At 39.8% G+C, this 25,248-nt stretch overlaps 1 protein-coding gene across 2 annotated transcripts in view; it reads right to left on the reverse strand.

Annotated features, from left to right (window-relative positions):
- Positions 1-1,090: 1,090 nt before the first annotated feature.
- The window catches only part of ASCC1 (activating signal cointegrator 1 complex subunit 1), a 334,902-nt gene continuing 310,744 nt past the window's right edge, over positions 1,091-25,248 (reverse strand). For both annotated transcript variants that reach the window (XM_089670718.1, XM_089670717.1), the window contains exon 10: positions 1,091-5,259. In XM_089670718.1, the coding sequence (XP_089526844.1) occupies positions 5,143-5,259 (117 nt within the window). In that variant the 3' untranslated portion in view covers positions 1,091-5,142. The remainder of the gene's footprint in view (positions 5,260-25,248) is intronic.

Below are 25,248 nucleotides of genomic sequence, written 5' to 3' on the forward strand. Positions count from 1 at the left end.
TGTTTTTTCAGGCTAGCTGGTAAGTGTGCTGGGAAATGTTCTGCTTGTTTGTATTGACCAGCAGAGGAGACCTCGAATAGCATTCCCTGGCCAATTATTTGCATGTGGATAGTCAGACCACAAGCTGAAAAAGGCTCCCTTAATATACTTTACAAATACCGAAATTTGGATTTTAGGTCAGTCACCTTATTCTATATATGTCTTAGGGCCTTATGTATATTTGGAGAAGCCATGTTACATCATTAACATAGAGCATACACTGATAGATTTGGGACATCTCCTACCATTACCATACACTACAAGAAATCACATAAAGTTGCAAAATATCTGAGCAGGCCTCATGTGTTAATAATGTGCACTAAACAAGAACAAGATACTGAACTGTACACATAGCAATATATTCATAGCCACCTTTCATTTCTGCTTAGCCTCAACAGCAATTATTTTTTTTTCTGAATTAAAAGAAAAAAATAAAGAAAATAAATAGCTAGGGAGAATTAAATACCATCTTATTAGGATGTATGTGAGTTTTTGAGGCCTTGAGAAACTGATTAGCAGGTTACTTGAGGTAAGAGTAAACGACCACCTCAGGAGAACACAGGCTGATGATGTACACCTTGCTCTGCTTTGCATAGCACAGTATGTGCTGATCATTACAACAAACTGGAAGATCAATCCAGGCTTCTAAGGGCTGGTTTGAAGTTAATGTTGTTTGCAGCCTACAGTGCTATGCAAATCATGCGTTCTACATTTCAGTGTCATCCCTTAATGTATTTTGATATTTTTCCCTGAAAGCAGAGATTCTGTGCCACTTACGGGGTGGTAAAAATATGCCACAAACTTTTAAGGTGACTTGCGTAAAAATCACAGGAACAGACATATTTTGTGCTGGTGGCAATGGATGTGTCAGTGTGTAAGGAAGCAAAAAAAGGAAAATAAATGAAAGTGTTCTCCTTCCCGCCAACAAAGACAAATGGCTCATTGATGTATAATTTAGATAACAAATGAAGCTCTGTAGTGGGACTACAAAATACATGTGTACCTGGTAAAAAAAATGCTAATGTAAGAAAGTGACTCTCTACAACAGACACCCGTGCAGCAATACATGGCAATCTTTATTAATGATAAAATACAAAATGCTGAGCCTAGGTAATCAATAAACATTTATCTCTGGTTTATACTACTGCCAGTGGACCAATTGGGTAGATTATCCTTCATTTCCTGCTTTGGTGACAATGCAGTGCCTAAAACAGGAAGATGAATCTTCTTCCAGGGTGAATCTCCACCAAAGGCACAGCCAGCAATAATAACTTGGTGGAGGTTATAGCCTTCCTCCATTCCTATAAAGAAGTGCTTTTAGGCTAGGTTCACATACAGTTGTGGCCAAAATTATTCAACCCCCAATGCTGTAAAGGGGTTTAGGGACTATAGTGTACATTTGGAATTGTATTCAGAATCAAATCCTACAAGGACGTTGTAACTACCCAAATGCAACTAAAATGACATCAATTGTTTATGTAATACAGTAGTAAATGGTTCTTATGTGGTTTCTTCATTGCCACAATTATTCAACCCCTTAAAGACTACCACTCTGAAGAACAGAGGTTCATACAGGTGCTTTCCATCAGGTATTGAAAACACCTGTGGATGTCACCGAGCAGCAATCAAGCATAATAAGCACCAATTAGGCAGCTTTAAAATGACTGTGATACTCAGCTCCTTCTAGACATTTACTGGTGTGGTTACAAACATGGTGAAGGCAAGAGAATGGTCCAGGAAGACAAGAGAAGAGGTGATTTCTCTTCACAGGAAGGGCAATGGCTATAAGAAGATTGCAAAGATGTTAAACATACCAAGAGACACCTTAGGAAGCATCATTCGCAAATTCAAGGCAAAGGGCACTGTTGAAACGCTACCTGGTCGTGGCAGAAAGAAGATGCTGACTTCGACTGCTGTGCGCTACCTGAAGCGTAGAGTGGAGAGAAGTCCCCGTGTGACTGCTGAGGAACTGAGAAAAGATTTGTCAGATGTGGGTACAGAAGTTTCAGCCCAGACAATAAGACGCACACTGCGTAATGAAGGCCTCCGTGCCAGAACTCCCAGGCGTACCCCCTTGCTGTCTCCAAAGAATAAGAAGAGTCGACTGCAGTATGCCAAAAGCCATGTGGACAAACCACAAAAGTTGTGGGATAGTGTTCTGTGGACTGATGAAACAAAATTAGAACTGTTTGGGCCCATGGATCAACGCTATGTTTGGAGGAGGAAGAACAAGGCCTATGATGAAAAGAACACCTTGCCTACTGTGAAGCATGGTGGAGGGTCAATCATGCTTTGGGGCTGTTTTGCTTCTGCAGGTACAGGGAAGCTTCAGCGTGTGCAAGGTACCATGAATTCTCTTCAGTACCAGGAGATATTGGATGGAAACGTGATGCAGTCCGTCACACACCTGAGGCTTGGGAGACGTTGGACCTTTCAACAGGACAATGATCCCAAGCATACCTCCAAGTCCACTAGAGCATGGTTGCAGAGGAAAGGCTGGAACATTTTGGAGTGGCCATCGCAGTCACCAGACTTAAATCCGATTGAGAACCTCTGGTGGGACTTAAAGAAAGCAGTTGCAGTGCGCAAGCCTAAGAATGTGACTGAACTGGAGGCCTTTGCCCATGAAGAATGGGCGAAGATACCCGTAGATCGCTGCAAGACACTTGTGTCAAGCTATGCTTCACGTTTAAAAGCTGTTATAACTGTAAAAGGATGCTGTACTAAGTACTAAGATTGAATGTCACTTGGGGGTTGAATAAAACTGATAATGCTGTGAGCACAGAAAAGACATTTGTGGTTATTTCATTATAACTGTTATGTTATATTTGTCTGACCTACAAGTGCCTCTTTAATGTAAATGTAAGCAAGATGACTGAATGATCAAAAGCAATGTCAAACTGGCCAAAACACTCAATTTCAGTGGGGGTTGAATAATTTTGGCCACAACTGTATGTGCAGGAGGTGCCGCTGTGGATCCGTACGAAAATCCGTGCAGCCGCACCACCCACACAGAGGAATGCGGACCCGCGGACGGGTGCCATTGTTTCTAATGGCATGCTGCCTGCACTGGAAAACGCAACTGTACTGAGAAACGAGGTTCCTGTGTGGGCTGCGTTTTTAGAAGAGCAGGGACTTATTCTCTGCGTGTCACCAGCACGGGAGTCCATTCAAATGAATGGGCTGTCATGCCCACGCAAAACACGGCCCGCACGGCCGCATATGTAAACCGGGGCTTACTGATGTTGTGTCACTGCTGGACAGACTTTCCTTAACATTCTATTCTGGTGCCAACGTTGTCACTGGGGCAGGAAGTGAATAGTAAGCACTCCAGCAGATACACAGCAGATAAAAACAGAGATTCTTACCCTTTCATAACTAGTATAAATGTTTTTGCTTGAATTCAACTAATTGTAACAAAATACATAATATGCAGAATGGGATAAAATTAAATTCTCATGCACACTTGACATTTTTACAGCAGCTGTTTTTGACGTTTTTTTTTTACAACCAGTAAACTCCCCAGCATGTTATCCTATGTGTCCATGCACACATAGACATCAACGTTTTTTTTTGGCAGGGGCATTTCTTGGCTGGGAAAACCCCCCAGAACTAGTGGGTTTCTAGAGGAATTTGTTAGCTGTAAAAAATGCTCCAATGCTGAAAAACATGGCAAAATGTGGTAAATCGTGATATTTGGACTTTTTTTGAGCAGAAAACAAAAATTGGGGGGCAAAAAAACTGCTAAAAAATGCCATAAAACTGCAAATACGAAAACCCGTGGCAAACGTGGCTAAATGCTAATGCAAAAACGCTGAAAAACTCACGTTTTTAATGTGACTTTACACAGCCAACGTTACCAGCGTTATTAAAACGCCCAGTGTGCATGGAACCTGAAGTAGAACTTTATGCATTTTTTTTTCACTTTGGACAGATAAAAGGAAGGGTTTAAACCCCTGTCCCCATTGGAAGATTTACCCTCCATTACTTTTTTGGGGATGACCCAAAATTTGGGATTTTTTTTTACTTTCAATTTGATAATGGCAACAGGACAAATAAAAAAGGGTGAATCTCCTCAATGAGGACACAGACAGCAATAAAAATCTAATAGGTGTCCTAATCCATCTCTACTTTATTAAAAACTAAAAAAAAGTTTTGCCCTTAGTTATACTTTATTATTAATTATTTATTCTGTACAGAGATGTCACATAGTATTGGAGCAGGCTTATTACAAAACCTAATGGTACTGTGACCTTTATTCCTTCTCTACAACATACTGTAACGCTACTTACATTACATACAGTACAGTAAATGCATAAAATAAGGTGATCCGAGCAAAGAAGATATTTCTGCAAGAAATGTTGATTTCTGCTGTAGTGAAATGAAAGCACCAGTTGAAGAATCTTTACAACCAACACTTCTGAGAGTATTGGATTCCTGGTGCCCTAATACACGCTCAGTGGTCCAACCCGCCATCCCTTACCTCTCTACTGTGTTCTGTACTGATGTATGGGAAAGTGGGAAGGACTACAGTGTGCAGCAGAGGACCAAGATGTCCACACTACCAGAAGTGTCAGAATCTGCTGGATCTTCAGCTGGTGGTTTTCATTCACTAGAACAGAGATTGGTGTTGCAGTCAGTGAAATAGGTGAGTATTGGGGTCTGTGTTGATGGACTTTTGTTTGCACAATATGGGTTTTGCATTCATAATAAAAAAAAATCTCAAACTGATGGCACTGAAAGCATGCTTTTGGATCCCCCGAGTGTGTACACATGCCACAGATCTCTGCCACAGTAATGATGTTGGGGTGAACGTCTGCTTTAACTAACAAATTAATATTTTACAAAGCATTTTAAATAATGCCGTTTTTAACAGCATTTACGGGTCCATCTAATCTTAAGATCATTGCATACCTTTCTCAACACAAATACAAAATGCTGGTTAAACGCTGTTTAAGGGTTGTTTATTTGTTTAGTCTACACATCTCAATGCTCAGCAACCAGGAAACACTGAAAACAATTTCCTAGAAAACCACTATATACCAACTAATCTCTTGGAATCCTGCAGTAGAGGATTATGGGAGTTGTTTTCAAGCTGGTCCCTCAGGAGATTTGGATTTGTCCGGCAGATGTGTAGTAGCCAGAGCTATCTGTAGAAAACCTCTGAGAAAGGTGAACCATGTCCAGCTTCAGTTCTCCAAAACAGAAATTGTCAAATATCTGCAAAGACAAAAATGTTCCATGTAAGCAGTCACTGGGGATAGATTAGTTACAGGGCAAAAGCTCAATAATACCACTTTATTTCATTATTTTCAATAGGCCATGGTGCCCTCCTGTCAAACAAGATTTCCATCTCACACTGCTGCCGATGTTACACAGGATTCAACATGAAGACTTCCCAGGGGGCTTATTTTAGGACTGTGCTCATTCAAAATTCACTTACATCAGGAGACCAAACATGTGAAGGGCATCAAAATATTTCCACAACTCCTTCGCTGCCAGAAGAGTTCTAGTCTGAAAGTAGACTTAGCTAAGATGTCTGTTTTTCACTATAGTTTCTAGTTTTCGGCATAGAGAGGATTCTGGGAATAGCGTTCCTGTGGGAAAATTTAGATACTTTAAATACTAATTGGCTATTTGCATGTTAATCACCATGGTGCTTCCAGCTTCAATTATGAGATGGTTTTCAGATACATTTGGATGAAGATATAAGCTATTAGTGCTTGAATTAAGGTATGGTTAGTCAATGTTCACATCTGCCACAGGGAAAGGCAAGTAACTCGCCTAAGGTGGCACTTTTAGGAAGCAATTAAGGGAGAGATGAAAATATTTTGTTTTTATTGCAAAAGACAGAAAAAGATATGGGAAATCTGTCGACTACTATTTCCAAAACTATTTTACATCAAGTTTTCAGAATTTGTTGGTCCTTTTTCAAGATGACATATCACCCAATGAAGCATGCCACCTGAGCCCTCTCCTGACTGCATACCCTGTCTTTAGAAATCCACTATTGAGTCCTTGTATAAGAACAGGCAAAGCCATCCTGTCAAAGAAGTTTACCAACTATTGCTGTTTTTTTTTAAATTATGTGAGGATCTCCTACACCAGGAAACAGACTGTTTTATTTAAGAGACCCCAATCTGACCTGCCAGTGACTCTTCATTAAACCCACTTTCTATAGTTCTAGTGGGCAAGGTTACACAAATATGTTATGAGCAGCTCCAGGAACTACCAGTTTAAATAATTGTAGGACTACCTTCCCACCACTTCTTCCTCCTCATTCGTAAACAGAAGACCTAAGATCAGTGGAAACAGCCCCTCCCCGCCACCATAGGCTGTGGTCAACATCAGTTTAGGGCACTTTCCATTAAGTCAGTGGGCTGTGGCATACTGCACAAGCAAGGTTTTTTTCTCTATAAAACCTTATGGAGAAGCTGTCAATCTGCAAGCTTGTAAATAGGTAGCCTATCATGTTCTAAGAAAAAACAGCTGCTCATGAGCAGCACACTTCATCCCGCCAGCATAGTGTAGGGGACTGATGAGCTGTCTTATCTGGTGTAGGCTATGGCCCTTGGTGGTCGACACCAACTGAACTGAAGTTCGTAGCAGGTACTACATATTGGTTGGAACAGGTGAGTGGTACAGTTAGCCCCATAAGTATTTAAAATAGTTATTCCTAAAGTGGCAGTAAACGACCCAAAAAATTTGGGTCCCCTGCAGGTTTATGCTATAATGTGCTAGTGTGCACCGCATACTAGCATATTGAGACATACTTGCCTTTTAAATTAAGCCCTACAATGGCAAACTGTCACCACTGACAGGGCTTCCATCTTCACCCAGACTTCCTTCTAGGTTTGCGGGCTCCAGTCATTTGAATGGTCGGGATCTCAAAGACATCCTTTCCACGCATATGCATGGAAGCCGTGACCGCGGCACAGCACTATGCATTCTAGGGCATACTGTGTTTCCTAAACGCAGAGAGTCACTGGGTTTATGCGGGTGATGTTATTGGCTATTGGTGGTGTGAATATATCCTAAATGGTGCATGTTTAGGAGATATTTAGGAGATATTCATTGTACCTACAGGTAAGCTTGAGTGTAGGTACAAGTTAGTATAGCATGTTTACTACCACTTTAAAGCAGATGTGGCTTGCCATACAATTTTACACAGAATGTTCAACTGTAATGTGTTACAGCATAAGCCTAAACCTCAATAATTTAATAATCATAAAGTTTAAAATCCTTATTGAAATGTAAGAGTTTAAAAAAAGAAAAAAAACGACTGTTGTATTTTGTTCACCCATTGCAATGCCTGCACCCAGAGCTGTAAATCTGTACAGTGGTGCATTGTGTCACTACATACAAGCCTCCCAATAGTGGTATGCAAAACTACAAATCTGCTGGTCAACCATACTTTTCCTAAAGGGTATGTAAACTCTAAAACCGAACTTTACCCTTTAATTTAAACTTTTTTGTTGTATCTATGCAATAAGAAAAAATCTTATTTATCTTGTGCTGGACTGCACAACATGTTTCATATCAGACATTTCTGGACAACTACTCTGTCTGGTTATTAATAAGCCATATGGTCACTGCAGGATTCCATCTTAAAAACCAGTGGAACAGGATTATACAGCAGAGTGGTTATAACATTAGGGCACAAATAAGGATTCATATCCTCGGAGAGTGTTCTCGCATAGCCTCCTGCTGTGGTAATGAGGATAGAAGAGCACCTCCCAAGCCTCCTGCTGAAGTGAAGATGAGAATACTTGAGGAGCTATCCATCACAGAGAGAGAAAAGGGCAAGCCATGGCCTAAATGTCAACCTGGGTCAATTAATTTGCCCACAGTGTTCTGATGACATTTGCTAGAGGATATTTATTATGGCAGCATAATCCATAATACAGAGGACTATCCAGGGGTAAGTGATGGGTGTTGATGTAGGTGGTGTTTGTGGGTGTGTATGTGTTATAAAGTGCCAAGTCAGGTCATTTTTCCTCTCTCCTATTACTGGAGTCCAGCAAGGATACAGAACTTGAGGATGGATTTACATATCATATCAGCTTTGCTCTTTTATTAATTACTTTATAACATCATTTAGATCTATTTGCAGTATGTACTTATTAGAGTTTGCCTTTCTGTGTAAGTAAATAAAACCTTTTCTTAAGAGAGACAGTACTTTTATTATTAATATTATTGTCACTATTTAAATGATCAGAGCGCTTATATAAAAGGGCAGTGCCTGCCCGAGAAAATTTACTAGACTGTGGCAGCCTTGGTTGGATATCCCGGCCTCTCAAATCACTGACTTGCCTACTTCACAATTCCCTATCTAATATCTGGATTGTTTGTTCGTCTACTTGCTGTTTTCTGGGCCTGGAGAGAGCATGGGTATGGTTGTGTGTGTGACTGTGAATGACTGCTGGTTGGAAACATGTTTTTTTTAATGGTCGGCTGCAATACTTGTTATTATATGTGATATACTTGCATTTATATCTCATGGTTATGGCTGGGTTGTAATTACGGAATCAGTTTTCATGTTTTGTTATTTATTTGCTTGGATCTGCGCAGCTGACCTCTTTGCCTGTGTTAGATGGCTTTTGTTTTGTAACTATAAGAAAAAGAAAAAATTCACAAAAACACCTTAGCTAAAACACTAAAATATTAGCATAACTATAGGAACAGACCAGATTAAAAAATAAATACACACACACATATAAATATATATATATACACACACACACACACACATACACACACATATACACATACACTGCTCTGCCGCCCCTCCCCCCCTCCCCTCAGGAGCCAGGCGCCCCTAAGTCGCAGTGCACCCTAGGAGGCTGCCTAGTTTGCCTATTGGAAGCACCAGCCCTGCATACACCACGTTCAAGTTTAAACTTATAAAGGAGAAGTAGGAATGACTGCACTCTTCCTTTTCTTTTTTTTTCTGTTATGCAGTTTCTATTTTTTTATTTTCATTTTTTTTCGAATGGGGTGACCTATCTAAGGAAAAGATTCTTTATACACTGTTCAAAAAAATTAAATGAACACTTTTTAATCAGAGTATAGTATTAAGTCAGTTAAACTCCTGGGATTATGATCTGGTCAGTTAAGTAACAGAGGGGGTTGTTAATCAGTTTCAGCTGCTTTGGTGTTAATGAAATTAACAAAAGGTGCAGAATTAACAAAATGGGCAACAATGAGATGACCCCCAAAACAGGAATGGTTTTACAGGTGGAGGCCGCTGAAATTTTTTTCCGTACTCATCTTTTCTGACTGTTTTTCACTAGTTTTGCATTTGGCTAGGGTTAGTGTCACTACTGGTAGCATCAGGCGATAGCTGAACCCTACAGAGGTTGCACAGGCAGTCCAACTCCTCCAGGATGGCACATCAATACGTGACATTGCCAGAGGGTTTGCTATGTCTCCCAGCACAGTCTCAAGAGCATGGAGGAGATTCCAGGAGACAGGCAGTTACTCTAGGAGAGCTGGAGAGGGCCAAGGAAGGTCCTTAACCCATCAGCAGGACTGGTATCTGCTTCCTTGTGCAAGGAGGAACAGTATGAGCGCTGCTACAGCCCTACAAAATGACCTCCAGGAGGCCACTGGTGTGAATGTCTCTGACCAAATAATCAGAATCAGACTTCATGAAACCTGAGGTCCTCTAATGAGCCCTGTGCTCACTGCCCTGCACCACAGAGCTCGATTGGCATTTGATATTAGACACCAGAACTGACAGGTCCGCCACTGGCATCCTGTGTTTTTCACAGATGAGAACAGGTTCATGTGACAGATGTGAAAGCGCCTGGAGAAGCCGTGGCGGATGTTATGTTGCCTGTAACATTGTTCTGAATGACCGTTTTGGTGGTGGGTCAGTGATGGTCTGGGGAGGCATATCCATGGAGGGACACACAGGCCTCTACAGGCTAGACAATGGCACCCTTACTACCATTAGGTATCGGGATGAAATCTTTGGACCCATTGTCAGACCCTACGCTGGTGCAGTGGGTCCTGGGTTCCTCCTGGTGCATGGAAATGCCCGGGCTCATGTGGCGAGAGTATGCAGGCAGTTCTTGGAGGATGAAAGAATTGATACCATTGAATTGCCCCCATGCTTGCCTAACCTAAATCCAATAGAACACTTCTGGGATATCATGTTTTGGTCCATCCGAAACTGCCAGGTTGCACCTCAGACTGTCCAGGAGCTCAGTAATGCCCTGGTCTAGATCTGGGAGGAAATACCCCAGGACACCATCTGTCGTCTCATTAGAAGCATGCCCTGGTGTTGTCAGGCATGCATACAAGCACTTGGGGGCCATACAAACTACTGAGTACCATTTTGAGTTGCTGCAATGAAATTTCAGCAAAATGGACTAGCCTGCTGGATAATTTTTTCACTTTGATTTTTGGGGTGTCTTTGAATTCAGTCCTCTGTAGGTTGATAATTTTCATTTCCATCAAACGATGGGGCATCCTTATGTTCCTAACACATTACCTAGTCATTATCAGTATAGATATCTAGCGTGATATTTTTCCCCATTGAGATTTGATGTGTTTTCAAAGGATATATATATATATATATATATATATATATATATATATACACACACACACACACTATAGTGCCAAAAGTATTGGGATGCCTGCCTTTACACACATGAAATGTAATGGCATCTCAGTCTTAGTCCGTAGGGTTCAATATTGAGTTGGCTCACCCTTTGCAGCTATAACAGCTTCAACTCTTCTGGGAAGGCTGTCCACAAGGTTTAGGAGTGTGTCTATGGGAATGTTTGACCATTCTTCCAGAAGCGCATTTGTGAGGTCAGGTACTGATGTCGGACAAGAAGGCCTGGCTTGCAGTCTCTACTGTAATTCATCCCAAAGGTGTTCTGTTGGGTTGAGGTCGGGTCATGTTGGAACAGGAAGGAGCAATCCCCAAACTGTTCCCACAAAGTTGGGAGCATGAAATTGTTCTGGAAACAGCAACTCAGCCACGAAGTGGTAGGTCACTTAAATGATACAGCTGGGTCAGTGCATGTTGAAGCCGACAGTGCGTAGAAGTCGCCAACTGTCTGCAGAGTCAATAGCGAAAGACCTCCAAACTTCGTGCGGCCTTCAGATGAACACAACAACACAGTGCGTAGAGAGCTTTATGGAATGGGTTTTCAAGGCCGACTAGCTGCATCCAAGCCTTACATCACCAAATGCAATGCAAAGCGTCGGATGCAGTGGTGTAAAGCACGCCGCCACTGGACTCTAGAGCAGTGGAGATGTGTACTCTGGAGTGACAAATCATGCTTCTCTATCTGGCAATCCAATAGATGTGTCTGGGTTTGGCGAAAGCCAGGAGAAGGGTACTTACCTGACTGCATTATGCAAAGTGTAAAGTTTGGTGGAGGGGGGATTATGGTGTGGGGTTGTTTTTCAGGGGTTGGGCTTGGCCCCTTAGTTCCCGTGAAGGAAACTCTTAAGACGTCAGCATACCAAAACATTTTGAACAATTTCATGCTCCCAACTTTTTGGGAACAGTTTGGGGACCTACCTGTTCCAACATGACTGCGCACCAGTGCACAAAGCAAGGTCCATAAAGACATGGATGAGCGAGTTTGGGGTCGAGGAACTTGACTGGCCTGCACAGAGTCCTTACCTCAACCCGATAGAACACCTTTTGGATGAATTAGAACGGAGACTGCGAGCCAGGTCTTCTCATCCGACATCAGTGCCTGACCTCACAAATGTGCTTCTGGAAGAATGGTCAAACATTCCCACAGACACACTCCTAAACCTTGTGCACAGCCTTCCAAGAAGAGTTGAAGCTTTTATAGCTGCAAAGGGTGGGCCAACTAAATATTGAACCCTACGGATTAAGAGTGAGATGCCACTAAAGTTCATGTGTGTGTAAAGGCAGGCGTCCCAATACTTTTGGCAATATAGTGTGATCTGCTCAGATGAGACCAAAATTGAACTCTTTGGATGCCATAATACACACCATGTTTAGAGGTCAAATGGCACTGCACATCACCCCAAAAACACCATACAAACAGTGAAGTTTGGAGGTGGGAACATCATGGTGTGGGGTTGTACGGTACTGGCAAACTTCATATCACTGCAGGAAGGATGAATGGAAAAATGTATCAAAATGTTCTTGACAAAAATCTGCTGCCATCTACCAGGATGATGCAGATGAAACGAGGGTGGACATTTCAGCAAGACAATGATCCCAAACACAAAGCCAAGGAAAAGCTCAACTGGTTTCAAAGAAAGAAAAGAAAGCTGCTAGAATGGCCCAACCAATCACCTGACATGAATCCAATTGAAAATCTATAGAAAGAACTGAAAATCAGAGTTCATAGAATAGGCCAACGGAACCTTCAAGATTTGAAGACTGTGTGGAAGAATGAGCCAAAATCACATTAGAGCAATGTACATGACTAGTTTTTCCATACAGAAGGCGTCTTGAGGTTGTCATTACCAACAAAGGATTTTATACGAAGTATTAAATACATTTCAGTTAGCGTGTTCAATACTTTTTCCCTGTGTAATTCCATTTTATTACACTTAACCTAATTTCTGAGCTTGTTTGTTTTGATATCTTTGTATGTATGGACTGCATGGGTCGTTATGTGGTGAAAATGTAATGTCAATAGCACCTTTAGAAATATATTTACTGAGAAAAATGGTGACGAGTTCAATACTTATTTTACCCATATATATATAAAATATAGTTTTGGGTAGAAAAAATTCCTCTGCATATTTCATCTTGCCAGACTTGCCTTTCATGAAAATAACTAGAGGCTGCAATTTTGCTGAACCCTTCTTTGAATGCTCTAGTAGTCAAACTATTATGTTGACTCTTCTTCATAGCTGTTCCAGGTCAGTGACACAAAATCATGAAAAGCAGGGTAACATCCAGTGAACTGACATTTTTAGAAAATCAGTAATAGCAACCCCATACTTTTCATAACAGGTTTACTTTACAAGGTGTTCCAACTTTCATCTTGGGTAAGTATAGTGGTTATCTTTGAAAAGCAAATGAAAAGTTTAATTACACTTACCTCTGTGCTGTCCTTTCTAAGATACAGTTCTACAAACCTTTTGCTTAGAGCACAGAGATGCTGCTTCCTCATTGCTCTCCCTGCTTTTTTCTCAACAAAGGAAATCTATGGGGCCACCATTTACAGAAAATATTTCCATTCAGAAAAAGCAGGAGCTAACGGTAGAAAGTAAATGGACCACAAGCTTTGAGCTAACAGAACTACACTGCTGTTTTTCAGCAGGTAGTATTTGAGGAAAAAGGACATGCCTTTTCAAGAGATGGTTTATGGAGCTCTCTTTTAAAACATAGAGGTCTTGATTCCCAATAGATTCAGGATTTCATGTTTTCATATTAAAGCAGCCCAAACTTTTCTGCATCTCTCAAAATAGTGGAGTGTATTAGTTTGAGGAAAGCACATTATTGATTACAGCTCCTCAGAGATGTTGAGTCTCTTCCATCCAAAGGGTCTGGCTAGCTGTAAGCAGAAAGTTATCTGTCACAGAGTAGAAATCAATCAATATTGGGACATACGACTGACTTTTGAGCTATAAAATATCTCACGCTTTCAGATTATGGTGTAGATTCAACATGAATGTATCAAACAAGCATGAAGTAACGAGGGGTTTCCTTTAAAATATAATATACCTTTAACTGCCAAATCTAAGGTTTAATTGCTCTTTATTAAAGCTGTCAAATGGTAGTCACAAGCATCTACCTCTGCTTTCAAAAGGGAGTTTTTCATATGCTTTATGATGCTTGTGTAGTGCTTTATGCTTTTCAATTCTCTAACAGCACTCAAATCAATGTCTGCCAGTTTCCTAATGAATTCCCCACTAAGAATTTAGTGAAATATTACTGTGACTTGCATACTGCTTTGCAATGAAAATCAAACTGCAAAAAGCTTTCACTAATGAAGAAAAAACAACATACAATTATGACAATGGCCTTACTTCACTATGCTGCTTTGTTTGTCTTCATTCATATTCTAGATAGCAAAATAAAACAGCAAAATAGCTACAATCACCTGTCAAGTGTAATAAACAATGTCAAATCACTGAATGACAGCAACCTCAAACAAACAGGAGGAAAAACATAATATACTCCCAGGGTTTTTGAGTCATCGTTTCCACATAAAAAACAAAGCAATATAACAAGGGAAATAAACATCTGTAGCTTAAAAGTAATTAATATTATGGCACTACCCAGACCTCTTCAGGTTAAAATTTACAAAGATGGGTTCATGTTATACAGTGGCAATTAATTTCTAAGAGGGGTATAAAAGAAAGGAACAAAAATCTATACCTGGGTTCTACACTCATCTTTTGACCCTGGGAGCTCTTATACTGCTCACAGACACCACTCTAAAATGCTTCCTCTATTTTTATCACAGATTTTTGGTTGCAGCGTTTTTTACCTGGACTGTCATTGTTCTAGATTTTGGTGCACCTAGGAGTCAATTGTTGGGATACATTAAATGGCTAGGTTTAGGGGATATGGACGGATGATAAGGGACCATATGCAGAAATCACATATGAAAATTGTAGAATTAGTTGTAATTAAAATGCACTTATGAAAGACTGTTTCTTGTCAGACCAATCTTTTAACATTCTATGAGGAGATGAAAATTTGGATAAAGGAAGGCCTGTAGATGTAGTATATCTGGATTTTGCTAAGGCATCTGATAAAGTACCACACAAACACTTCATTTATAAATTAGATCTCATGCACACTGCAGCTGCCTGTTTTACAGGTGTTTAACATTTTTTCTGCCCCTACATTCTTCCTTATGTTAGTTTATTTGTCCATGCACATATACTGTAGGTGTCAACAGGAGTGTAGAAGCAGGGCATTTAGGGGCAGAAATCTAAACACACCAAAAATTGCATTCAGAAGAGGAACCTTTCCCCAGTTAAAAAGGACACACCTAAACACATCTGAATGCTAGGCGTGGTAGCCCTTTGAGGACCAAGGGACGTAGTATTTGTCCCATGTTTTTAATTGCCTGTATCATCTGATTAAGAACTTAAAAGTCTTTTTTTTTTTTTTTTTGGTTTGAGTCAAAATATTAGTTCTTATCAACAAACAACAAATGGATCTAGCTTTTTGCCAATTATTTCATGAAATGGCTTAGTTACAGCAACTGAAGTGTACGAACTTTAAAAACACAAAAATTGATTATTTTGGCGTTCCGTAATCTTATGGTCCTCAAGGGGTTAAGCCCTTGACTGTTCTTTCATTTCAATGGCCAGAATAAATTAACATATTGGCTAATGAAATGAATGAACACCCAAATGCTTGAGGCACCCAAACTTGTTTGAAGAACTACAGCCTAGTGTACATGAGGCCTAAAGATCTTTTGGCATTGATCATGCTGTGTGTACCTGGATAGAATACTGGTTGCAGGAGCACGTCCAGAGGGGAGTTGTGAGCTATGTGCCCCAATTCAGTTTAACTTTTTTCATAAACAATATAAAGGAAATTGCAATCTCATTGTTTGTTGATGATAGAAATGTAGGAAGAGCAATATCTTCACAACAGGAAGACCTAGTTAAATTCAGGGGTGGGAAACTATATAGCAGAAGAGGTTGGAAATTGTAAAGTAATGCACTTGGGAGCTAAAACTATGAATGCAAGTTACTTGCTAGAGGGAGAACAGCTGGGGGTAATCGGATCGGGGGTCCAAGTAGATAACAGGCTCAGCAAAAGGATACAATGTCAAGTTGCAGCAAGCAAGGCTAGCAGCCTTTTATCATGCATTAAAAAGGGTATTGATTATAGAGAAAACTATAATTCTAACACTTTATATTACAATGGATCGGCCACATCCTGAGTATGCAATCCAGTTTTACAAACAAATCCTCAGGATGGATTTCCCTGAAAAGGAGAGAGTCCAGGGAAGGGTGGCAAAACTAATAAAAGGGCTGCAGGACCTCAGTTATGAAACAAACTACAAACTTTAAATTTGTTCTTTCTGGAGAAGAGACACTTAAGGGATATGACTGCAATATACAAATCTTTAAATATTGACTGTATTATTGGGGGGAAACCATATCATCTAAAGAACACGTGGTTACATAATGAATTTGGACGAGAAGCAGTTCAGTCTTAAACTGTGTAAGGGAGTTCTTTACTTTAATTAGACTAAGACAAGAGAGTAAATCTTACAAAAGGGGACATTTGTTATAGTGAAATCTCCTATTTCCTGTTGTGTCTCTAGGAAAGGAAATAAAGCAAAAATCTCCCTACTGGGAAACACGAAGAACAAAAAAATAAATAAGAAAACAAAAACACTGGCTATGCTATTCAAAATTAAAAAAGAAGATTGGTTTTAGATATACTTTAAGATTAGGGGTTAGGTTAACTGCTTGCCCCTTCAGAAGATTTACCCCCTTTCCTGACCAGGCCATTTTTTGCGATACGGCACTGCGTTACTTTAATTGACAATTACACAGTCATGTAACGCTGTACATAAATGAAATAAATGTAATTTGATCACCTCTGCGTTTTTGACAATTTTGAAAAAAAAACCTATATTTCTGACATTTTGCTATAAAACATATTCAATAAAAACATTTAAATTTAGGCAAAAATGTATTCTGCTACATGTCTTTGCTAAACAAAATCCCACTAAGTGTATATTAATTGGTTTACATGAAAGGTATAGCATCTATAGATTGCGGTATATATATATATATATATATATATATATATATATATATATATACACACACACACACACACACACTGGAATTTTGATTTTTTTTTATACTAGTAATGGCGGAAATTAGCATCTTATAGTGGGGCTGCGGGACTGTGGCGGGCATTTTGACACTGGGTGGGAACTGACTAAATGCCACTGACATCTCCATTGACACTAATACAGTGATCAGTGCTAATAAAAAGCATCGCCACTGTACTATTGACACTGGGCAGGAAAGGGTTAGCATCTGGAGTGATCAAAGGGTTAACTGTGTGTTAGGGAGTAATTAGATTGGGTACTGTGTTGTGTTTTACTAAAGAGACCTGCTGCTTTCTATCTCTCTGCTGTGCAGAGAGATAGAAAACAGTACGTCCATGCTGACAGGAGAGAGACTTGTGTTGTTTACACACAGATCTCTCCCCTCTTAGCTTTGCCGATGATCACCGAGTCCCGGCCGGGACCCAGTCATTGACCTCCTCAGCAGAAAATAGCAGTGTGGGTAAGGCAGTGCGCATGCACGCCCCCTGCTGGGAAATGCAAAATCATGTATATTTATGTGATTTTGCACAGCGCAGCTGCCCTGTAGCAGTACATCTGCTATGGGGCTGCAAGAAAGTGGTTAAGATTAAATAAATGAGTATGTTTTGGTATTTTTGCTCATTTTAATTCTCGTCTTTTAAAGTGGTAGTAAACCGCAAAATAAAAACAAGAAAAAAAAATCCTCCCCCTGCAAGTTAAGAGCATAATATGCTACTATGCACCACTTACTAGCTCATTATGAAAGACTTATCTGAAAACAAAGCTCTCCAGCAGCATGCTTTCACTACTGACATGGCTTCCATCTACACCAAGTCTTGCTTCCGTGTTCATGAGCTCCGGCAGTATTTGCATGTGCGTGGAAGTCACGACTGTGGCACAGCTCTCTCAATGGATGGCATGTCATTCATTGAGAGTGGAGTTCACATGCAAGTCTCTGACACCCAGAAAATGCCTGAACAAGGACTTTTGTGGCAGGATCACCAGTTATTGTTTTAATGAGAACTGCAGATTAGAAAATAATGAAAATAACTTTTTGAAATTAAATTAACATTTAAACCTTATATTAGAGTTAAGAGATTGGGTTCACTTTAAGGTTTAAGTTAGATCTCTTGCACAAAAAGGACACAAAGCACACAAAGGGCAGTGTTGTAGAAGGAACAGAGTCCCATGTAATACATCAGCCAATGATGCTGGATTAATATGAAAGATCTACTGAGATAGCCATTGCCATGACAATCAAAGCAAAAAGATAATGATAATGATGATGATGGAATCAGCCCTAACCCTGGTGTAAGTGAAAATGTTATTCAGGGGAGAAGCCCGATGACATTCAATTATTACATCACCACGGGACCGGCAGTTTTCGGAGTGTTCTCTTCTTGTAAGTGGATTTCCACATTTATATTGGATATTACGGTTGATTAAAATACTTGAATTATTATCTACTGGAGTACTTCCCTTGCCTGTTGAAACGCTTATTGAGAGTTTCTCTCACACATGTGGAAGAAGTTTATCACACACTAGACTGCAGAGATCCTTAGTTGTGGCCCCTGCCTCTGACATTATTAAACTACCATCTAGGTTTCTCCCTGAGTTGCATTTTCACTCACACCAGGGTTAGGTTTTCTTCCATCATCATTATTCTTATCTTATTACTTTGATTGTCATGGCAGTGGCTTTTCATCTTTCATAGTGCTCCCGCGTCATTGACTGTTCTATTACATGGGACTCTGATACTTTCACAACACTTGACTTAATGTGCTTTGTGTTCTTTTTGTGCATCCTTTCCCAATTTGTACAGAACAGCACCAGTTATGTTTATTTATTTGAATATACCCTTTGCTTTTACAAAAATGCACATATAGTGCATTGTGGGATTTAAGGTGGGGGTGGGGGGGAAGTTACCCAAAGCAGAAACTGGTTAAAATAAAAATAAAGGGATGGTGTGGTGTATGTTTTTAGCTTGCTATGTTAACTTTATGGGTGTACATTCAGGATTACTTGCATACCCTAACAATTATTGTTTTTATATATATATATATATATATATATATATATATATACACACAGTGGGGCAAAAAAGTATTTAGTCAGCCACCAATTGTGCAAGTTCTCCCACTTAAAAAGATGAGAAAGGCCTGTAATGGGCATCATAGATAGACCTCAACTATGAGAGACAAAATGAGAAAAAATATCCAGACAATCACAGTGGCTGATTTGGAAATAATTGATTTGCAAATTATGGTGGAAAATAAGTATTTGGTCAATATCAAAAGTTCATCTCAATACTTTGTTATATATCCTTTGTTGGCAATGACAGAGGTCAAACGTTTACTGTAAGTCTTCACAAGGTTGGCACACACTGTTGCTGGTATGTTGGCCCATTCCTCCATGCAGATCTCCTCTAGAGCAGTGATGTTTTGGGGCTGTCGCTGGGCAACACGGACTTTCAACTCCCTCCAAAGGTTTTCTATGGGGTTGAGATCTGGAGACTGGCTAGGCCACTCGAGGACCTTGAAATGCTTCTTATGAAGCCACTCCTTCGTTGCCCGGGCGGTATGTTTGGGATCATTGTCATGTTGGAAGACCCAGCCACGTTTCATCTTCAATGCCCTTGCTGATGGAAGGAGGTTTGTACTCAAGATCTCACAATACATGACCCCATTCATTCTGTCCTGTACATGGATCAATCATCCTGGTCCCTTTGCGGAGAAACAGCCCCAAAGCATGATGTTGCCACTCCCATGCTTCACAGTAGGTATGGTGTTCTTTGGATGCAACTCAGCATTCTCTCTCCTCCAAACACGACGAGTTGTGTTTCTACCAAACAGTTCTATTTTGGTTTCATCTGACCATATGACATTCTCCCAATCCTCTTCTGGATCATCCACATGCTCTCTAGCAAATTTCAGACGGGCCCGGACATGTACTGGCTTAAGCAGGGGGACACGTCTGGCACGGCAGGATCTCTGTCCCTGGCGGCGTAGTGTGTTACTGATGGTAGCCTTTGTTAGGTTGGTCCCAGCTCTCTGCAGGTCATTCACTAGGTCCCCCCGTGTGGTCCTGGGATTTTTGCTCACCGTTCTTGTGATCATTTTGACCCCACGGGGTGAGATCTTGCGTGGAGCCCCAGATCGAGGGAGATTATCAGTGGTCTTGTATGTCTTCCATTTTCTGATTATTGCTCCCACAGTTGATTTGTTCACACCAAGCTGCTTGCCTATTGCAGATTCAGTCTTCCCAGCCTGGTGCAGGTCTACAATTTTGTTGCTGGTGTCCCTCGACAGCTCATTGGTCTTCACCATAGTGGAGTTTGGAGTGTGACTGTTTGAGGTTGTGGACAGGTGTCTTTTATACTGATAACAAGTTCAAACAGGTGCCATTGATACAGGTAATGAGTGCAGGACAAAGAAGCCTCTTAAAGAAGAAGGTACAGGTCTGTGAGAGCCAGAAATCTTGCTTGTTTGTAGGTGACCAAATACTTATTTTCCACCATAATTTGCAAATTAATTCTTTCCAAATCCGCCAATGTGATTGTCTGGATTTTCTTTCTCATTTTGTCTCTCATAGTTGAGGTCTACCTATGATGCCAATTACAGGCCTCTCTCATCTTTTTAAGTGGGAGAACTTGCACAATTGGTGGCTGACTAAATACTTTTTTGCCCCACTGTATATATATACATACACTCTATGTAGCTCTGATGACTTTATTAGGGTTTGTAAAAAATGGTTAATAAACAGAAAAAAAATGTAGTTATACATCCATAATCCTAAAACTATAGGAACCCATGCAAGTGTACTCAATTATACCACTGAGCGTTCAAATATATATTTTTTTTACAATTAACTTTTAATTGCAGTTTACAAAACAAATAAAAATAAATAGCACACTGTAAACCATAGATAAAAGACAGGTTTACCCAGATACACCACTTCAAATAGTTTACATCTCAAGCATGTTCATGAGCTATCAAAAGTACACATGGATCAGAGTCAGCATCATTCAGCCTTCCATAGGAATGCCAACATGAAATAACAAGCTTGCTAGGTAAAGTACAAGTACATTGGCACATACAGAGCATTGAAAATGAAATAAAAAAGTAATTATATATAAAAACCACATTTGTATTAACCATCTTAAATTTTGGAATGCCATGTGTTGAAGAAGCATACCATATAAAGGGTCTGCAGTGCAATATATTCAGTATTATGAGGAGCTCTTTATATGCAACTGCTATTGGGAATTTCGAGACAAGAGGGCCTGCTAAGCAGTAAAACCCCTTTAGGAGTAGTACATCCAGCCTGACCATGTATCTTTGAATTAAGCATGTTTATTCTTAACATTTATGGATCCACAGTTCTACCTCCATGATGCTGTCCGCCTCTCTTTTCCAGTCTGCCAACATAGGGCAAACAGCCCGCTTCCAATATCTTGGAATAAAACTTTTTGGTACATTGAGCAAGTGCAGAGTTACACTTTTTTATAAAATCTGAGGCGGGCACATCATGAAACAGAAACTGTAGAGGTGTGCATTTAATCAGGGTAAGGGTAGTCTTTTGTATCCGGGGAGTAATCGCTTCCCAGAAATCCTTAATCTTAGGGCAGGACCACTACAGATGGAGAAAGATACCGGTCTGGTTGCAGCCCCTTCAGCATCTAGGGTCTGACCCTGGAAACATTTGGGCCACCCAGGCAGGAGTTCTATACCATCTAGTCAGAAATTTATAAGAGCCAGAAATTTATAAGAGCCCTGGATAGGGCTGCTGATGGATGATACACAGGACAGTCTAATAATGTTCTGAATCTGAGGGGAAAAAATTCCATCCCAAATTCATTCTCCCATTCTTTGATATAATACCGGGTTGCCAAGTGTTCTAATAATATTTTAGCTGCAATGTTTCCGCTTTTTTTCAACAAAAAAAAAAAATCACATAATTATCTTTACCTATTCCAGTTGGCTTACTGTATTTTGCATGTAGCGTGACTATTTAATGCATAAGCATTTCAGGATATTTTTTTGCTTTCATATATGAAGCAGTTTGAATACAAATTATATGTTTTGACTATTGTGTTTTCAGATTCATCCTGCTGCTGCTTTTCATAAACGAGAAAGCTCAATAGAAAAAAAATAAGTGTTTCCTGCTAAGTCATATTAGGATTGAAGCTGTGAGAAGTCTTGTTTTACAGTTACAATAAAATAGCGAGATGGTCACAGATTTTTTTCTTATTTGCTTGAAATATTGACATATTGCTGAAAAAATAAAAGGAAGCACTCCCATTTACTGCTTAGATCAACGCTCTTTAGGTCAGCAAGAAATGCATGTATATGTCCAGCACAATACTGTTCATTTTCCTTTGGTGATTATAAACAGTAGAATGTGTAAAATACAAAAGACCTCAGCTGTCAGAAATATCTCTCCCATTAAAACCATTCAGATACCAACCATTATTTTTCTAGCACAAGCTTGAAAATGAAAAACAATGTCCAATCAGCAGCTTGTTTAGCAATGCCACCCCCCCCCCCCCCCCCCCTTGCCATCAGCAGAGATTCAATATGTGACTAACCACTAGAATTATGTTCTGCCAAGCAAAAGGTAAGTATTTTAGTTCTTGTATTAATACGTATCTACTGCTACAAGACTATTAACACTTCACTGCAATGTTTAAGACCACTTGGTACAAAATCAAAGATGGCATAGAAGCTTCTATGGTTAATAAAGGTAACCACAGACATCTTGCAATGTCTGTTCTTAAGAAAGGTTTCTAATTCTTTTTTCAATAACATTTACTAAATATTTCATAAACATTGATACAAAAACAATTATCATATCCCAAAGTAACATGCAATACAATGTCTATAGTAAAGAATCCAAATGAGAACTATAAGATAATATGCTTAATTCTATGCAGTATGTAACATTAGAGAAGTAAGGTTACATCTGTCACCAGCTATCATGACTTTGAGCTAAGAAAAACATTCACACAACACATGAATAAAGTTTGCTTATATGTCCTTCAACAGCTGCAATAATTGGGTTTAGTATGGAAGGCTTCCTTGAGTAACAATCAAAAAAGAGAAAGAAATAAGAAGAAAATAAGGGGAAAGGAAGAGAAAAATGAGGAGATAACCTGTCCAGGTGTCCATCTCCACCACCACCTCAATATCCATTCTCAGGGAGAAGATTGTACATAACAAATCCAAGGTTTCCAGACCCTCTTGAACATTGACTGGGTGTCCTACAATAAACTAACCATTTTTTTTATTAACCTCCCTAGCGGTCTGATTATGTCCATGTTTCTGTGCTCAAAGTGGTACATTTTTTTGCATGGAAATATGTATTTTTTTATTGTAGGCCTGAAATTTTTAGGAATAACTCACTGAAATCTGTCCGAACAAGAGTCTAGTAAACATCCCGGGTAGGATAAAACTTGAAACACGAAATCATAAATTATAATTTAATAAATAATCATAAAATATAATAATATAATAATAATACATTTAATTCAATAATATAATCAAACCAAAAACACTGAAATTTAAAATATAGCGCCAAGTTCGCACATCCCTGAGCAAAGTCGCAAAATCGTTTTCAGTGTCTGATGACGAATTTCCCTACGAGTCATTATCACTTAATTCTGCAAGTGGTTCTGATTTACTATCGCTGTTCTCTAGCTGGTCTAAAACCGCTTTTGACCTAAAGGGACGCTTTTTGGACACCATGGACGTTTCTCAGTTTCCAGGCAGAAAGAACAGTAAAAATGCAGGCAGGGCACAGGACAAAGCACTCGGGACAAAATGTATGTGAAATGGTTTGATACAGTAATGTTTTACTATGTGATTTTAGTGAATGTCACTTGTTGTCATTTTCAAATTTCCCACAGTTCCGTCCCCCGTACGTCCCAGCGCTCGCAGGGGACGGAACCCAGATGACAGATGCCGGCATCCGCCGGATTACATTGCCGGGGACACTGCAGGAGGGACATCGCGGGAGCAAAGGGCAAGGTAAGTGATCAAGGGATCGTGGTGCAGCGCCGCATGGTAAACCCGAGTGTAGCTCGGGGTTACCGCTTGTGGTACTGAAACTTTACCCTGAGCTACACTCGGGAATACCGCCAGGGAGGTTACGCATTATCCATGTTGTGCGTTTCATGGAAGATAAATCTACCACTGAATTCTTCCATGTCTTAGCAATCGCAATTTTAGCCGCTAGGAACAAATTAATAAACCAACGTTTGAGTATGGATGGGAGTGTTGTCAATAGGTTTGTTTAGGAGGGCAACTCAATTGCTTTTAATAATATTCACCATGATAAGAGAATATATCAAGGAATGCACCCTCATCCAGATATGTCTGACCTTGGCTCAAGTCCACCATGTGTGGAACATTGTATCCACTTGGCATCATCCTCAAAAACATAAGGGAGACAACTCCAGATACATTTCAGATACATTTTAGATAGGTCTTTGGAAACTAAATACCATCCAGAGGAGACTTTATAGTTTGCTTCAATTAGTACAACATTCATAATTCCTTTATGAATTCTGGAGCTCCAGTCCCTCCAGTCTTCTTTGCCTCAGGATGTTTTTCCCAAGCCAGTTTATAAGACAATTCACAAGCAGTGTTAATTTATAGAGTATTGAGATTCCAATTCTATGAATCGTATCCTAAAATCAACTGTTTTCAAAGGTCAGTCTCAGTCTGATATCACTAATTATATTCTGAAGTGAGTATAGGAAGTGTAGAATTTGTCTCAAATGGAATAGTACAGGGTGCAGTATCCTAAGTTGTTGAATTAAGTAAAAATGTGTACAAATACCCTTCTAATCAAGAAAGTGTCCTATACGATACATTCCTTTGTTTATCCAACACTGACCTTAAGGAGGATACAGGCCAGGTGGGAACGCTGCATTGTTAAATATCAGACCACTGGTATATGCAGAGGTTGGAGGAGTATCATCTTATAAGAAGAATCTTCTAAGCGTAAGGAATGAGACAATGTCGGGCACAGAACTACTTTGCGAATTTTAGAGTGAACCCATATTAAAAGGTCTCTTAGGAGGGTGTAATAGTCTTGTGCTTCTAAGGATAACCAATCCGGTCTATAATAATTAGAATACATTTGGATTTGGATCAATTGAGTTAGTTGAGCAGCTCTGTAATACTTCCAAAGGTCTGGCACTCCCAAGCCTCCTGTTTCTTTGGAGGCATAAACAGTGCAAAATTATGTTAAATATGGCCCTAAGTTAGGTATATAATAGAAAAAACTGGCACAAAAGGAATAGTGCCAGCCTACCATCCTCAGTTTAATAGTTAAAGGGATGTAAGGACAATATGTTAGTAATATCCAAAAACAATTTCCTAAATGAAGCAGTCTATAACAACGGAGTCCATGCAAAAAAGTACACATGGACAGCATCTGCAGTCTCTCC

Source organism: Staurois parvus, unplaced genomic scaffold, assembly GCF_062004578.1.
Source record: "Staurois parvus isolate SC_StPar_1 unplaced genomic scaffold, SC_StPar_1.0 ptg000094l, whole genome shotgun sequence".
In the NCBI taxonomy this organism is placed as follows: domain Eukaryota; kingdom Metazoa; phylum Chordata; class Amphibia; order Anura; family Ranidae; genus Staurois; species Staurois parvus.